The sequence below is a fragment of the Symphalangus syndactylus genome, chromosome 2 (genome assembly GCF_028878055.3).
Source record: "Symphalangus syndactylus isolate Jambi chromosome 2, NHGRI_mSymSyn1-v2.1_pri, whole genome shotgun sequence".
Taxonomy (NCBI): Eukaryota; Metazoa; Chordata; class Mammalia; order Primates; family Hylobatidae; genus Symphalangus; species Symphalangus syndactylus.
Genome location: NC_072424.2, coordinates 95,506,362 through 95,523,978, shown reverse-complemented (window position 1 = coordinate 95,523,978; position 17,617 = coordinate 95,506,362). Strand labels below are relative to the sequence as shown.

Here is a 17,617-nt window from a genome sequence, read left to right as displayed (position 1 = left end):
CTTTCGGTTAAATCTGCTTGGTGTTCTATAATCTTCCTGTAGTTGAATGCTGATATTTTTCTCTAGGTTTGGGAAGTTCTCTAGGTTTGAATAAATGTAACCCATCTCGTTCTCTCTCTGTATCTCCTCTTTAAGGCCAATAACTCAGATTTGCCCTCAAGAGGCTTTTTCCTAGATGTTGTAGGTGTGTTTCATTCTTTTGTCTCCTCTCTGTATTTGTAAATAGCTTATCTTCAAGGCTGTAACTTTCTTCTGCTTGATCAATTCTGCTATTAAGAGACTCTGATGCATTTTCAGTATGTCAACTGCATTTTCAACTCCAGAATTTCTGCTTGATTCTTTTTGATTAGTTCACCCTCTTTGTTAAATTTATCTGATAGAATTCTGACTTTCTGAATTCTTGAAAACACATAAACATCCACACAAAAACTTGTACACAAATGGACATACAGCATTATTCAAAAACTGGAAACAAACCAAATGTGCATTAACCGATGAATGCATAAGCAAAATGTGGTATATCTAGAAAATACTACTCACCAATAAAAAATAATGAGTAACTAATGCATTTTACCTAGATGAACCTCAAAAATATTACGGTAAGTAAACAAAGCAAGACATAAAAGACTATATATTGTATGACTCCTTTTATATAAAATTTATAGAAAAAGCAAAAGTACAGTCAGAAACCAGACCAGTGGTTGCTGGTTTAGGGGGCAGGAGTGGTGACTAAATGCAGTCACAAAGGAACTTTGGGGGTGATGATATCCAGAATGCTTGCTTCTGTCAAATTCATGAGTTAAGAATTGTGTATATTTTCATTTATCCTAAGCCTACAATGCCTGAAGGCAATACCTGGGCTTAATAAACATTAGCGCTTTCCCATGGACTACCTGAAGGTCATCTTTGGATCTCCACCAACTTTTAGAATGTCCTTATGAAATTATTCTCTTATTAGGGCCTCAGAGGGTGCAGGAAACAGTCAACATCCCAGTAACATCTGAGCAGAGAGGCCCCATAATGGTCTACTACTCACTGAGCCTGAACATAATTAGGCAATGACAGGGTAGGGTAAAAAGCAAGTAGTCAACAAAAGTAGGAAGTTAACGAAACCAAGTGGGAGATGGACTTTGCTCTGTGACGGACACATGTCAAAGTGGAAGAAACAAAGAATGGAGAGTTAAGTAAATAAGATAGAAAATGCATTTCTTTTTCTTTTCTTTTTTTTTTTGAGACAGGGTCTCACTCCGTCACCCAGGCTAGAGTGTACTGATGCGATCTTGGCTCACTGCAACCTCTGCCTCTCGAACTCAAACTATAGTCCTGCTTCAGCCTCCTGAGTAGCTGGGACCACAGGTGTGAGCCACCAAGCCTGGCTAATTTTTTATGTTTTGTAGAGATGGGGTTTTGCTATGTTGCACAAGTTGGTCTCAAACTCCTGTGCTCAAGCGATCCACCTGCCTCCCAAAGTGCTGGGATTACAAGTGTGAGCCACCCCATCCAGCCTGAAAATGCATGATTAATAAGTAAATGGATATTCTAAGTAATAAAAAATGAATGAATGTCTAAAACTGTATGCCTATAGAAGCTATTAATGAACATGAATTTACTAGAGAGATGGTCTTTGTTCAAAAGGATCAAGGCTAATGTTAGTAAGCAAGAAGGACCATGACATTACGGCAAAAAGGTCCTAGAGGGAATTCTCTAGAGAGAATATGCAAACCAAATGCTTTTTTAAACAGCTCAAGAAAAAAAGTTATATTTGGTATAACATGACAAATACAGTTGTATATTTGGTATAGCATAATAGAAAGAATAATTAAAAAGGAATCACGGTAACAGTAAGATTATATTCCTGGGATCACCTCATAAAAAGATTAAGTTCAAAGTTATGGGAAAGTTCAAACTATGAAGAGGGAGAGGAAGGCTAACAAGCAGAAGTCCTATTTTCAAGAATATTCACCACTACAAAAAAGATCCTCAAAGGTCGTCTCCTTTACCATTAAATCCTCATGCAAGTGAGTGGCTACAAATCTTATTGTCTCGAAACCATTTTCATATAGGTCTTTAAATTTCAGAAATTTAACAGGTATTAACAACAAAAGAATCAGGCTTTATGGTGTGAAACAAACAAATATTTTCTTTCATACTGTATCCTTGTGTGACAAAACTAAACACACACACATACATATACATATATATGTGTATATATATAAAAAAAACTTACTAAGTAAACTGCCTAACGTATCTACATCCAAATCTGTGGGTCTCTTTTGCTTCTGGGCTACTAACTGGCAAAAGTCCTGAGCAGCTCTTACGATATCTGCTTTTCCATCTTCCGGAGACAGCACCTTCACTGCCAAATGGCAATTTAAAACTGGAAGAAAAAACAAACAATGTATTTTAAAAATGCTCTCTTCCGGGTATATTTCAAAATCAGTTTAAGAAATACAAGGTTAAACCAAAATAAACATACAGTTCTTACAGTAAACAAGAATTGTTTAAGCCCTTCAATTTCAATATCAAAACATACTTAGCTATTCTCCTCTGAAAGGATCCATATATCCCAAATCACATCCATGTATATATTTATACACTGCCTTCTTTTCAAAGTGTTCAGAATGACTATACATTGTGACTACATCCTCTAGAAAACAGAAACTTTATAGGCTAGCTAACAAATTTTCACGCATCCAAAATTTCCTCTATAATTGCGATATCGTTAGCAGTAACACAGAATAAAAGAAAAAATAAAGACTAAGAAAAAACTGTTAGAGTGGAATATGCATTGCCTATAGCATACACACCTTTATCAATTCTACTTCTATAGGAGCTATCTTACAACTGATGGGATTCTCAGATAACACTGCAAAATTCTTATCTATAGACATGCAAATTCTTTCTTGTCCAGCAAAGATTCAATTTCTTTCCTCACCCCATAGAACAACCAGTTGTACCTCTATTTATATATTCATTTCAATATCCCTACAAATGTGTCCATTCTATGGATTCTCTGTGGAACCAGTTAAAAAATTTGCGTGGTTAAATAAGATCCTTACCATATGTTCACTTTTTACCAAGATTAAGATGGGAAAGTCTAAATCTGATGATTAAAGATTTTGACAATACAATAAAGAGTAACAGAGTAACGTAAATGAATAAATGACAGAGTAACAGAAATTGCCATGAAACACAAAACACACATCTTCATATGTTACATGTTCAATTATACACTCATGCTTACCTTGATCATCTTTGTCATTACTACTTGGAAATTCTGGTGAGTATTTTGAACAATCTAGGCCCAGAAGTTCTTGCTGTTGTTTTAAAATTTCATCCATCAATCTGGAATTATTTCTTTTGAAAATACCTTTAAAAAAGAAAAAGGCAAGTAAAACACAACTAGGTTAATTTTTCCTCTTCAAGTGAATGCTTGCTATGAAAACAACACTAGATCCAGAACTAAACAAATGTCAAACAAAGCTGTAATGACTAGTCCTAAACTAGAATCTAAAAGGAAGACATGACAACAAAACTTTGTTAATACAAGAGTCTGGCTTCCAGCAAAAAAAAGAACAGAGGTAACTACTTAAGTAGTGGCATGTGAATATGACAGAAATTTAGACTTAGGAATTTTAAGAGATCACTTACTTAAAATCTTTATGGATTCAGAAACTGAGGCCTAAACTCTTTAAGATTCTTCTCCAAGCAATTATAAATTGCAGCAGTGGTCTAGAGCCTGTTATGTTCCTCACTCACAGTCTAATGTACATTTTCTGCAGATTTACTACTTGTATTAAATACTCTTGCCTCAATTTGATTAGTTTTTTAAATCGTAAGAGGAAGTAATAAGGATTACGTAAAAAGTAGAGAACAGAAAAACAATTTAGTAAATTAAAACAAAGCACAGAAATAAAATACATAAAACAATAATTGGTCCTCTATGCAGGGAAAAGTTAACACTGTTAACTACTGCCATGTTATTGAGAAAGATGAGAAAGACAAAGGAAATATGTGACATACATTTAATGTAAAACTAGTAAGAGCTCTAACTAAAAAAAAGGAACAAGTCTTTGACAATTTGCAGAGGCAGCTTTCTAGTAGCCACTGCCTTTTTAATCTTTATCAAATGTTCCTACTCTGCACTCTCAGTCAGATGTGACTTTAAAGTAGTTTAACAAAATAACTGGGAGAGAGAACACAGGCTAATATATACACATATATATAATAAATATATACATATAAAGCTGCTTAAATCCTTTCCTTCAAGCCAGTTCTCTTTGTAGAATTTCCAACTTTTATATATATATATCTCTATGGCACAGAACCTGCTGAATATACTGTATACAAATGCCAAGCCAGAAGTGTATGTGTAACAGTAGTTACAAAAGTAGTCTCCTTTGGTGAGGAAGGCTTTATAAGATTTGAGCTGAGATGAACTCAGAAGGTTAAACAGAAGAAACTAGAGAAGATATCAGGTGGGAAAAAATGCTTAAGAAAAAGCATGAGTTTGGAATGTTAAAAAAACAGACCAATACTGCTAATGCAAAGGATGTGAAAAAACTGGTAAGAGGATACTCCTAGTTTTTGTCTCATTCTGCCTATCAAATGGATAAGCAACAATTTCTGAGCAATAATGGGAATATGTAAAAATGTGCATCTTTAGAAGAATTAATCTGGCAACAGCATACAGAAGGGCAAGCAGCAGACCACTGTATTAGTCCATACATAATTTGTTGAGGTGATGAGGGGAAAAAGGATTTACCACAAAGGAAGAATTGAGAGAATATGGTATATGACTGACTTAGAAGTGAATGTAGAAAATTCCATGGCTTTTATCCTAGGTAGCAGAAAATGATAATCTTTTTTTTTTTTTTTTTTTTTTGAGACAGAGTCTCACTCTGTCGCCCAGACTGGAGTGCAGAGGCGCAATCTCGGCTCACTGCAACCTCTGCCTCCTGGGTTCATGGGATTCTCCTACCTCAGCCTCCTGAGTGGCTGGGACTACAGGCATGCGCCACCATGCCCGGCTCATTTTTTGTATTTTTTTAGGAGAGATGGGGTTTCACCGTGTTAGCCAGGATGGTTTTGACCTCCAGACCTCGTGATCCGCCCGCCTTGGCCTCCCAAAGTGCTAGGATTACAGGCGTGAGCCACCGCACCCGGCCGATAACATTTTTAAAAGTTGAAAATTCCACAAAGAGAACTGGTTTGAAGGAAAGGGTAAGTTCGGTTTTAGACAGCTGATGATAGAAAATTTAGGTGAGGATTACTATAGAAGTGATTAAGAGAAATGACACAGAAGGAGTTCAAAAGAGGTCATATAAGCACCAATGTGAGTAGGGATCTTTTTTTTTTTTTTTTTTTTTTTTTTTTTTGAGACGGAGTCTTGCTCTGTCGCCCAGGCTGGAGTGCAGTGGCGCAGTCTCGGCTCACTGCAAGCTCCACCTCCCGGGTTCACGCCATTCTCCTGCCTCAGCCTCTCCGAGTAGCTGGGACTACAGGCGCCCGCCACCGCACCCGGCTTATTTTTTTTTATACATTTAGTAGAGACAGGGTTTCACCATGGTGTCGATCTCCTGACCTCGTGATCCGCCCGCCTCGGCCTCCCAAAGTGCTGGGATTACAAGCGTGAGCCACCGCGCCCGGCCGAGTAGGGATCTTATCTGTTTTGCTCACCAGGGCCAACCACAGTACCTGGCACAGAGCAAACAGTAAATAAATGTCTGCTGAAAGAATATGGGAGCTCAGAAACTGCGACATAGATATATATACACTTGAGAGTCATCCTCCTTAACGTGGGACAGCCATATACACAAGAATAACGATTAATAAGATTTCAAATATAAGTAGGTATATATAGAGAAAAGTAGAAGGCTAAGATGGCACTACATATGAATGCCCACAATTATTACGAAAGCCCACAATCATAAGACTCTAAGCGTGGAAATATAAAAGTGAACATTTTGAAACAGCCATATCTAGAACAAGATTAAGCAAAAAATTTATCACTAAATATTAGCAAAATTTTTAAAGGAAGGTGATTAATATCAGGAGCTATTTGAATGGCAATCTTTAGAACAGTAATACCTGTGGAGTAATGCAGAAGTGTAGGATATAATCATATCCCCAAATCAATCATAAAATTCACATGTATATAAAAAGCATATATTCTGAAACAGCATATAAAATATATGATGTCAGCTTATATATTTTACAAGATTTCCAACCATCTATACAAGTTAGACCACACTTTGGTCTGTATTATATGTATAAATTGTGGAAGTCATATTAATTTCAAAAATTTCTTAATTTAACAATGGGCTGGGTGCCAGTGGCTCTCACCTGTAATCCCAGCACTTTGGGAGGCCAAGGCAGGAGGAACACTTGAGGCCAGGAATTAGAGGCTGGCCTGGGCAACATAGCAAGACCTTGTCTCTACAAAAAAAAATGTTTTTTAATTAGCTGGACATGGTGGCACATGCTCTTAGTCCCAGCTATTCAGGAGGCCTAGGTGGGAGAACCACTTGAGCCCAGGAGTTCAAGGCTGCAGTGAGCTATGATCATGCCACTACACTCCACTTGGGCAACAGAGAAAGACTCTTTTCTTTAAAACAGACAAAAAAAAAAAAAAAATGTAAAATCTCCATAACACTCCAGCCAGGACATACAAGTTTATTAAAAATCAAATGGTAAATGACTCCCTTTCCCATAAAAACTAAGATTTATTCATTTTAATAGTGTTGGGTAATACTAGGAAAGCCTGCTTTGTCTATTCACATCACACCAATCCCCTCCTTTGATACTCTTTTTAAAAACCTAGCCTTCAGTTCTCACCAATTTGTTCATATTTACCTTAGCCTCCAGATTAAAATGGTAAATCTTTTCAGGAACTCTTGCCCTCTTCAAAGCAATGGATGACAATCTTATCATCAGAATATTCACTACCTCTCCTCAATCTTTATTCTTCCCTCCTCAACTTCTCTGAAGCACTACCATTAATGACCACCATGCTTCCTTCTCAAAATTCTATCTTTATCCCAACTTGTCTCAATGTTCTCTTCCTGATTCAACAAGTAACCTGGCTCCTTGAATGGCCCATTCTCACTTTCCACTGAATCCTCCTCTTTTCACCCTAAATAAAGATTATTCCTCAGGGTTCCTGTCTCAGCCCTCTTTTTCTGTCCATGTGCTCATTCTTTTCTGATTCTAGTCACTCACAAGACTTGAAAACAAAAAAAGCCCAGACAAAAATAAGTGAGGTAAAATTTGGGGTGCAAAAATTTAAGGGGGTGCCAAAAAAACTCAGTAATTAAAATAACGAATAACAATGCAGTATCTTTAAAAATTAAAATGCCAAAGTATCCATGATGAACAAAACATTAAAATTGTAAGTAGAAACAGGATCATTTGGTTCCTAACATTTCTAGTTCATTCAAGCATCTAATTCTACCTTGAAGTTCTGTAGGCATCCGAGAGTGAACAAAGCCAAACCTTGGCGGCTTATCTAATAAAGCTAGCTCTCAGAACACTTATATGACATCAAGGTTAGAAAATAAATTAAAAGGAGCAGGACTTTAAGTGTATAACTTACATGCATTTAAGAACAAGACTGGAAGGGGACAAGCAAAATGAGAACAGTAAATGTACAGGGGTAGTAGGACAGCAGGTGATATAAAATCGTAACTGGTATAAAGTGGTTTATAATTAAAAAAAAAAAGTCCTCCTTCTTGACGCACTATTTCTAAAAAAGGCATCAGTATCTGCCCAGTCACCCAGGCATCCTCTCTACTCTCCCATTATCACCCCCCAAAGCCCTACTAATTATGCTAAGCCCACATACGCTTTTACAGCAATGTTTCCTATATCCATATTCCTTTCTGTCCATTGCCCACACTGTTCCAAGCCATTGTGCTGTTCTTTATTATATATACACATACCTATTTTTAAGAAACAGGGTCTCACCCTGTCATCCAGGCTGAGTGCAGTGGGGCTATCATAGCTGACTGCAGCCTCCAGCCTCTAGGCTCAAGTGATTCCCCTGCCTCAGCCTCCTGAGTAGCTGGGACTACAGGTGCATACCACTGTGCCCAGCTAATTTTTTTATTTTTCATTTTTGTAGAGACAGGGTTTTGCTTTGTTGACCAGGCTGGTCTCTAACTCCTGGCCCTCAAGTGATCCTTCCTCCTCAGGCCTCAAAAAGTGCTGGGATTACAGGCATCAGCAACCGGCCCAGCCTACTTCCTTATAATATTATAAGCAACTTCTGTGGGTGTTCCTGCCCCCTTCTATTAAGTACTGCTAGCTTCACCACCAGATTATTCAATCCTGGCACATTCCAACTTCAGTATCTTAAACGGTTCCTAAAATGCCTAGTGTATTAAGAACAAACTGCTCAGCCCAACATTAACATTCCAGCCTATGCTTCCATGCTTGTTGAACAGAAATCAAATGAAGTTTTCCATTTCTCAGTAATACTTTATCCCCACAAATCAGAATTGCCTATGTTCCTCAAAAACACATGGAGTGACTCCAGCCTCCATCCTTTATGCCACTTCATCAAGCCCATGCCTGTTAAATTCTCCTAATTCTTCACAGGCCAGCTGAAATGTCATTTACCTTCAAGAGGCCTTTCCCAATTCCCCAGCCAGATGTGCCCCATTCCTCCTCTGACTTACCCTCACTCTCAACCCCTCCACATACACTCATTTAAACTTGTTAATAAACGAATATTCTACTTTTTATTATAGCTTAAATCTCTCCACCCTCCTCTCAACTGTAGCCTTATTTGTGAACGTGTGTCTTACTCATCTCTTTTCCCATATTTTCCATATAGCAGTTCAATGTTTATTTAATCAACTGAATTACCAATGTACAAAGTGCCGCTTAACAATAACGAAACAAAAAGGAACATGTCACTGAATGGAATTTTTCTTCGGTTTCCAGGAACATCCCACAAGAAAAGCAGACACTTCCTTATTGCACACAGGCAGAAGTTCCACTAAAAGGAAAGAATATTACAGAGAGACACAGTTACAAAATGTCTCTTATAAAGACTTTCATGCAGTTATTGGAACAGAATCTTTGTCTTGGCTGATTTGGATGCAAAAATGAAATTTAAAGGTATGGTTTCTGAGAACTGCTAAGAGTGTAGACAAGACACTATGGGCAAAATGATTCCTAACAACTCATAACTTGGCCCCACCCAGAAATGTGATTATACTTACAAGCAATATTACAGCTTACAATTTGCTTCAGGATTCAGTGTCTACACACACACACACACACACACACACACACAAACTTCACATGATACACAAGAAATACAAGATATAAGGTTGGCTTTGACTAAAACAGGCAATTCCTCTAGTAATATCATAGTATATGTACAGATTCTTTTTCTCACATTATAATTCATCCTGTTTCCCTTCTAGAATCCAAACTAAAGCCAAAATGATAAAGAAACTATTACAAAAGTTATTTTATGTAAAAGGAAGCTAAGGCCATATTCATTCAGAAATAACTGATTTAGGGAAAACACTTGAAAATACTCAAATTTTTAAGAAAACAGTATTTTACAGAATTATGTACTATTACGCCTCAAGAATCACTTTATTCCAACCTTTTACAGGTGAGGAAAAAGATCCAGAAAGGTCAAGCAATTGTCTTTGGCCAAGCATCTAAGAATTTGGCCTGAAATCCAGGTATCCCTCTAATTATTCAGTTCAGTTACTATTTCTAACTCTGATAAAGGAACAATACTAAACTCCACTGTACAACTAAATTTTGAATTCCCCTCCAAAAAAAGTTGAATTTTATAAAATAAATACAACCTATCTTTTAATAAATGAGTAGTATTTTTCGAAAAAACTAGGACTAGAGCTTTTTTTTTTTTTTTTAGACAGAATCTTGCTCTGTTGCCCAGGCTAGAGTGCAGTGGCGCAATCTCGGCTCACTGCAAGCTCTTCTCCTGGGTTCACGCCATTCTCCTGCTTCAGCCTCTCGAGTAGCTGGGACTACAGGCACCCGCCACCACACCCAGCTAATTTTTTGTATTTTTAGTAGAGACGGGGTTTCACCGTGTTAGCCAGGATGGTCTTATCTACTGACCTCGTGATCTGCCTGCCTCGGCCTCCCAAAGTGCTGGGATTACAGGCGTGAGCCACGGTGCCTGGCTATTTTTTTTTTTTAATGAGACGGAGTATCACTCTCTCACCCAGGCTGGAGTGCAATGGCACGATCTCGGCTCACTGCAACCTCCACCTCCTGGGTTCAAGTGATTCTCCTGACTCCAGAGCTCTTTTTTAAAAGGCTTTTAAGGAGGTTTCACGGGGCAAACAGATATTTGAATTCTTCAGGAGTGACTTGGGAATCTAAAATAAGTTTTTGCAATAATGGCTTAAAGATTTTTATGTTTTGTTGCTTTAAAATTATATTTCATGTACTCTCAATTTCCCAAATGTAAACTATACGAAATATAAAGAAAAAAGTTAAATGGGCTGGGCATTGTGGCTCATGCCTATAATCCCAAACACTTTGGGAGGCTGAGATGGGAGGATCACTTGAGGCCAGGAATTTGAGACTAGCCTGAGCAATGTAGCAAGACCCTGTCTTTATAAAAGAATTAGCCAGGCATGGTGGCTTGTGCCTGTAGTACTACCTGTAGTACTACCTACTCAGGAGGCTGAGGCAGGAGGATCACTTGAGCCTAGCAGCTCAAGGCTGCAGTTAACTATTATGGCGCCACTGCACTCCAGCATGGGCAACAAAGTAAGACCCTGTCTCTAAAAAAAAAAAGAAAGAAAGAAAAGATATATCAAATAGCCATTTATGACAAAACACACACAAGAAAATCTTCAATTTCCAAAGTAAGGAAACTGCACACATATCCTTTGAATCTACAATAAAAGTTGAAAAAAATAAAAGTAAAACCACAAAATCTTCAACTTCCATGAAAGAAGAAAATTATTCTAGCAAAGTTATACCTCAGAAAGACTACCATGCTTTTGTTATTTCTTAATAAACAGCAGGTATGCATTTTGGGGGCCAAATGAAGACTTCATTTTAGATTCTAAGAAACATTTGTTTTAAATTCTAGTCTTAAAACATAAGATGTTCAATGTTTAGATAATAAGGGAATGTTCCCTAACCTTCCCCATAACTACTGGAATGTCCCTAACCTTACCATTGTAACACAACTATTTCTACTTCTCAATATTTTCTAGTCTTTGTCTACATGCATATGTAATCCTAGTGTATGCGATTATGCAATTTTGCATCCTGCTTTTTTTACTTGTATAATATGTATCCTTCCTTGGTGCTAGTCTCATGATTATTTTAACAACTGTATTAAACAAAAAGTTTTTTGCTGTTTTTTTCAGTTCTTAAAATATAAAAATCAGTACTTCCCCAGGTGATTGCTATTATAGGAATCACTCTATTGCATATTCTCTCTCAGCAGTCAGGTTTCTCATCACATTCGAGGAAAGAAGAGTATCATATGGAGACCAGAAATGGCAGCAGTGGCCATAACATGAAGGGGCCTGTGGGCCTTGGTAATGAATTTCTAAAGCATTCCAACTACAACGAGAAGTTGTTGGAGGATTTTATTCAGTCCGAATGATGCCATCAAAAAAAGATCACCTCGCTGGTAGGTGAAGAATGGATTCTGCAGGGACCAGGATAGAAAAATGGAGATCAATTAGGAGGCTACTACAGTAATCCAGGTGAAAGAACAATGGTAATTTAAACTTGGGTGGCCGCAATGGAGACTAAAACAAGGATTAGGTCTCAAAAGTACTGTTTTAGACATATAAGGCATAGGATTGACCTAATAAATGATTTTAGGCAAGGAGTTAGATACAGAAGTCTGGAATTATGGGAGATATCAGGACTGTATTTCCAGCCCAAACCTGAGCGTCAGCACACACATGACATTTAAGGCCATGGGATTGGGGGGATTATCTGAGGGACAGGGGTCAGCAAACTACTGGTATGGAAAATAGCCACATTTGCTTATGGCCATTTTTGGCTACACTAGCAGAGTTGAGTAGTTGCAACAAAGTGAATAACAGAAAGACAAAGGCATACATACAGCTCCAAACTCTAGGACACCACAACATTTGGAAATACAACAGAGGAGAAGCCAGACATATGGACTAGAAGAAAGCAGAAGGCTGGGTGTGGTGGCTCACGCTTGTAATCCCAGCACTTTGGGAGGCCGAGGCGGGCGAATCACGAGGTCAGGAGATCGAGACCACGGTGAAACCCCGTCTCTACTAAAAATACAAAAAAATTAGCCGGGCGTGGTGGCGGGCGCCTGTAGTCCCAGCTACTCGGAGAGGCTGAGGCAGGAGAATGGCGTGAACCTGGGAGGCGGAGCTTGCAGTGAGCCGAGATTGCGCCACTGCACTCCAGCCTGGGCGACAGAGCGAGACTCCGTCTCAAAAAAAAAAAAGAAGAAGAAAGCAGAGTAGAGTAGAAGTTAATTTGCCTAATCTACCTATTAGGTTACATACTGTATTCAGTCTTACACATTAACTGAATAATAAAGTCATGACATGCATACTTTTTTTAAATTAAGGGAACCAAGTCACAAGGAGTTTAATTAGACAAGTATTCCATCAGCAAATCTTATCTGCATTCCTCAAATACTGATTATTTTAAAAGGTATGTGAAATGTATAATCAAGTCTATAAAATGAGACTTTTAAAATACATTTACTATCTCTTTTAAATCTGAAACTGGAATTTTTACTGTGATTATTTATTCTCTTCTACAGAAACAGACTTAAGAAATAATAGCAAGTACTCACAAGAACAAACAAGAGAAAAAATGAGATAAGCACTGAAACAATCTCTCCTCATTATTAAGCACTTCACTGGTTATGGAATTAAAGTAATCTCTATTTATAAATAAACGCCAGTTCTAAAAATTGGCCTCCCTCTTTTTCTTTTTAAACTAGTCACCTAAGTTACCTCTAACAACTCAATTATAAAATGACTAGAGAGCAATCTTCAGAGAAGAAAACATATATTTATGGAGCAATTATTTAAAATGAAAAAAATCTACCATTAAAATTGTACATGACTGAAGTAGTTATAAGAAAATAAATCATAACAAAATACATAGGCCATTAAAAGCTATTTTATTTCAGGAGACAGCCCTTCAGGACACCTCACAGAACAACAATTATACTGCAGAAAATTATACTGCAGTGCTGTAGTAGGAGAACAGGTATGTGTAATGGTGACAAAGTATATAACAAAATGAGGGCTGGATTTAAGTCCTAGCTTGTCAGCACAAGAGATATGTAAAATGAACAATCCATGTGGGTTTTTTCGGCATCTTGTTGGACATTTTTAAAATGAGAATATATTTACAGAATCTGCTCACCTGACAAACTAACAGCTTAACACAAACCTGGAGCACCATAACATTAAATTTTTAGCTGGTTTTTTAAAAAATGTGTCCTATAATTCAAAGGATGAACATGTATACTAGTGGAATGAAGAAATTTCTATTAGTCTTTAAATATCTTTTACAAATAATTTCTATGACCTGTAGATAAGTGCCTGTTTACCAAGGCTTGAAGATGACCCAAAAGATCAGAAACAGCACTAAAAGTGACTATTGTCGTCACATTCTCTTACCACTGGAAATCAAAATAATGTAATGGTTAAGCACAAAAGCTCTAGAATAAAAATCTGGTTCAAATTCTAGATCTGCTCTTTACTAGATTTGGAACCTGGCTTTTTTAATTCTCAGTTTCTTTATCTGTAAAACTGCTAACGACTTAAGGCACTTTTCTATAGTATCCAGTACAGACTAAAAGTTCAACCAAGGATAATTATTTTATTAAGATATAGGTTTGATTTATTGATTGATTGACTGAGACAGGGTCTCACTTTTTCACCCCGGCTAGAGTACAGTGGTACAATCATGGTTCACTACAGCCCCAACCTCCAGGACTCAAGTAATCCTCCCACCTCAGCCTCCTAAGTAGTTGGGACTACAGGCACACACCATGTCTAGCTCATTTTTTATTTTTATTTTTCAGAGATGGGGTCTCACTATATTCCCCAGGCTGGTCTTAAACTCCTGGGCTCAAGCAATCCTCCCATGTCAGCCTCCTAAACTGCTGGGATTACAGGCATGAGCCACCACACTCAGCAAAGGTTTACTTTAATACACTGATCCAGTACTATATAGTTAAACAAAAGGGTACATAGAGAATAAGGTCATTTAAAAAGTTAACAAAAGCAGATAGAATTTTTCAAAGACAGAGTAAGACTGGGGATGGAATAGTTTAGAGAGGCTACTTCAGAGATGATAGTTAGGATGGACTTACAAGAATCAACAGGCTGGGCATGGTGGCTCACACCTGTAATCCCAGCACTTTGGGAGGCTGAGGCAGGTGGATCTTGAGGTCAGGAGTTCAAGACCAGCCTGGCCAACATGGTGAAACCCCATCTCTACTAAAAATACAAAAAATTAGGTGGGCATGGTGGCATATGCCCGTAATCCCAGTTACTCAGGAGGCTGAGGCAGGAGAACAGCTTGAACCCTGGAGGCAGAGGTCGCAGTGAGCCGAGATTGCACCACTGCACTCCAGCCTGGGCGACAGAGCCAGACTCCATCTCAAAAAAAAAAAAAAGAATCAACAGCCTTTTGACAGGTAGCTAGCCCTTTGCCTAGCTACCTGTTAAGGTAATTGTGAAACTTTTTTCACAATTGTAAAGATGTTAAGATAATTGTGAAACTCTGTACAAGAAGTCAACTACACAAAAGTAGAGATTAAGAACAGAATGCTCCCTTACATGAGTTTCCACGTGAGGGAAGATAAACACTAGGTTGCACTATTCAGTATGTCAAATGTAATCACATTTATATTTAGACTTTCAACATTTCCGGCACCTCTGTATTTCAACATAAGGAGACTAAATTTAAGAAAATCATACTTCTCAATAGTATCTGTGTCACTGTGCCAACTAAGTAAACTAAGGTAAACTATGTTCATTTTCCTCCATTACTTTAAGGCTTCTGGGTATTGTGTTGGGAAGCAGAAAGTGCAACTCAGTTCATTATTCTTATCTACAGGAAATGCAGCCCTTCTTTGAATTCAAGGAACACACATTAACTACTCATTACATGCATAACACCAAGATACACTCTGTAAGAAAAGCAAAAATGAGAAGGATGGATAGCATCTGTGGAGCTTATAATCGAGTAAGAAAGTTTGTGCACATATACATATAAATATGACTACACAAAGCAGAGAACAGAAGTACCTTTAGAGAGGTTTGAAGTTCTGAGGAGATTCAGAGATACAGTAAGATAGGGAATGGAGTGAATACTCAAGAAAGGCAAAAATATACAAGGTGATATTTAGGATTGACTCAGAAAAGATGAACAATAGCCTCTTGGTAGGTATACAGCCATTTGCCAGAAAAAGGAAAAGAGGGAATTCCAGGAAGACGGAACATTAAATAATCTAAATACAGACGTAGTAAAAGGTACGCAAAGCATTGAGAAATAGGTTGAAAAGGTGGGATACACTGGGCAGACTTTTAAAATGTTACTGTGAGAAACCTGTACCCAAAAACCATTTCAAAAGCAACCTAGCTTCGATTTAAATAAACTAAGGAAATAACACTAGAAAGAACAGCACAAAAAAAATTTTGTCGTCTTACTGTTGAATTCTCACACAGAAGGCAATGCCTTATTCTGGATCATTCCAATTTACAGCAAATAATCCTAAGGCTTACCCCAAATTATCTTCAATCATGAAAAGCAACATGAAATATAAATAATCTAATGTAAGGCAAGTAGCAGAGTATCCTTTGATCTGCGTCAGCGTTAAACTCCAGTGTGCAGAAGTATCATATAGGTAGCTTGACAAAAACAAAGAGACGCCCAAGTCCCAGTTCCCTCATTAAGTTTGATTACTAAGTGTGTTGAATCTGTATTTTTTATAAGCATCCCCAATGACTAATTCACAGATGGTCCTCAGACAGGTTTTGAAAAATACTGACCAACAGCAAAGTTCCCAGCAAGGCACAATAAAGTCAGGAAGTAAGAACAAGTTCTGTCACTTAAGATAACAATACATATCCAGATAACTTGGAGCCAAGTGTACTTGCATGTGAGACACAGGCAAACAACACTGCTAAGGCTAGAACAATAAAATCCATTTACCCCAACCCCTGGTTCTTGTACCATCCCAGTTATGGTCATTTATTAAATTATAATCATATAGATAGAACAGCCAAATCTCACTAGAATTCTGAACTCAAAACATTCCTGATCACTGTCCTGAGAGAACAACTCGAATTTTTGAAAGATGAAAGAATTACTTGCAGACTCTATTATAATCAAGAAATATTGTAGGTAGTGAAAAACAAAAAGATCAGTTTGCTGGCAGTCAAATCAAGGTCAATATAATAGATCTTTTAGTCTAAGGATTAAATATTATTATCTAGATCCAACCATAATTAGAACGAATTTAAGTACAAATTTGAGGGCAAAGGGGTGTAGGACAGAACCAAATGTAAGGTGGTAAGCTTGTCTTCAAAGTGGCTGCCCATCCATCTCCCTTCAAATCTTCACCCAACCTTTCTACACAAGCCATTTTCTCATTGAGAGGTGAAGTCCATTTCTCCACTTTCTTGATGCAGAACAGACATGAAACTTCTCTGACCAAGAGAACACAGCAAAAATAACACTGCATGATTTCCTAGGTTAGGTCCTAAGACATCTTTCAGCTTCAGCCTTTGGCCAAGTCTCTGGAAACATTCATTCTGGGGGAAGTTAGTTAACTGGGTACCCTGAAGCCAACCTCCAGACCATATGAAGCCAGATGACCAACCTGCCCCATCTATTTCAGCCATGGAAAACCAGGCACCAGACATAAGGAGAAACCTTTAGGTCCCAGACTCTATCTGAATGAAAGCTTATGAGTGACCCAAAGGAAAAACTGCCCAACTGAATTAAGACAATACATAAACTGTTGTTTTAAAACACTATGCTTTGGGTAGATTTCTACAAAGCAGTAGATAACCAGAATAGCTGTCCAAGACTTCATCCTACCTCATTTCCCAACTGTTCATTACATAAATTAACCTACTGCTCCCAACACCCTACTCAATGCTATTACTGAAGCTAGTCTAATGGGAATGCTGCCATTAGGGAAATCCCCATTCACACACACAGAGAACACTATTCACGCCAATCCCAATTCTATCTTTTTGACTAGGTCCAGCTCAGGTGTTGCTCCCTTCCTTAACAGACAAATATGGAGGTAACCCGGGAAATTTTCCATTTTTTCTCCTTAAATAAAGTATCTGCCATTCACTTAGCATTTCTATATTAGCTTGTGTTAATTTTTAATGGACATCCTTGAGTGGAAACTCCTTAAGAGACACTATTTCTTGTACTTCTTGTATCCCAGTGGCATTTATGAGTATTCAATAGGATTTTTCATATGTTAAATATCTATCTAGAAATAAGCTTAAATAGACATTTATTTAGAAACACTGAATATGGCCAGGCAAGGTGGCTCACACCTGTAATCCCAGCACTTTGGGAGGCTGAGGCCGGCGGATCACCTGAGGTCAGG

At 37.8% G+C, this 17,617-nt stretch overlaps 1 protein-coding gene across 1 annotated transcript in view; it reads right to left on the bottom strand.

Moving 5' to 3' along the window:
• Positions 1-17,617, bottom strand: part of NUS1 (NUS1 dehydrodolichyl diphosphate synthase subunit) — a 34,265-nt gene that overhangs the window by 13,200 nt on the left and 3,448 nt on the right. Inside the window, exons 2-3 of the mRNA XM_055262460.2 lie at positions 3,245-3,370; positions 2,228-2,377 (exon numbers count right to left, since the gene is read on the bottom strand). Of these exons, the coding sequence (XP_055118435.1) occupies positions 2,228-2,377; positions 3,245-3,370 (276 nt within the window). The remainder of the gene's footprint in view (positions 1-2,227; positions 2,378-3,244; positions 3,371-17,617) is intronic.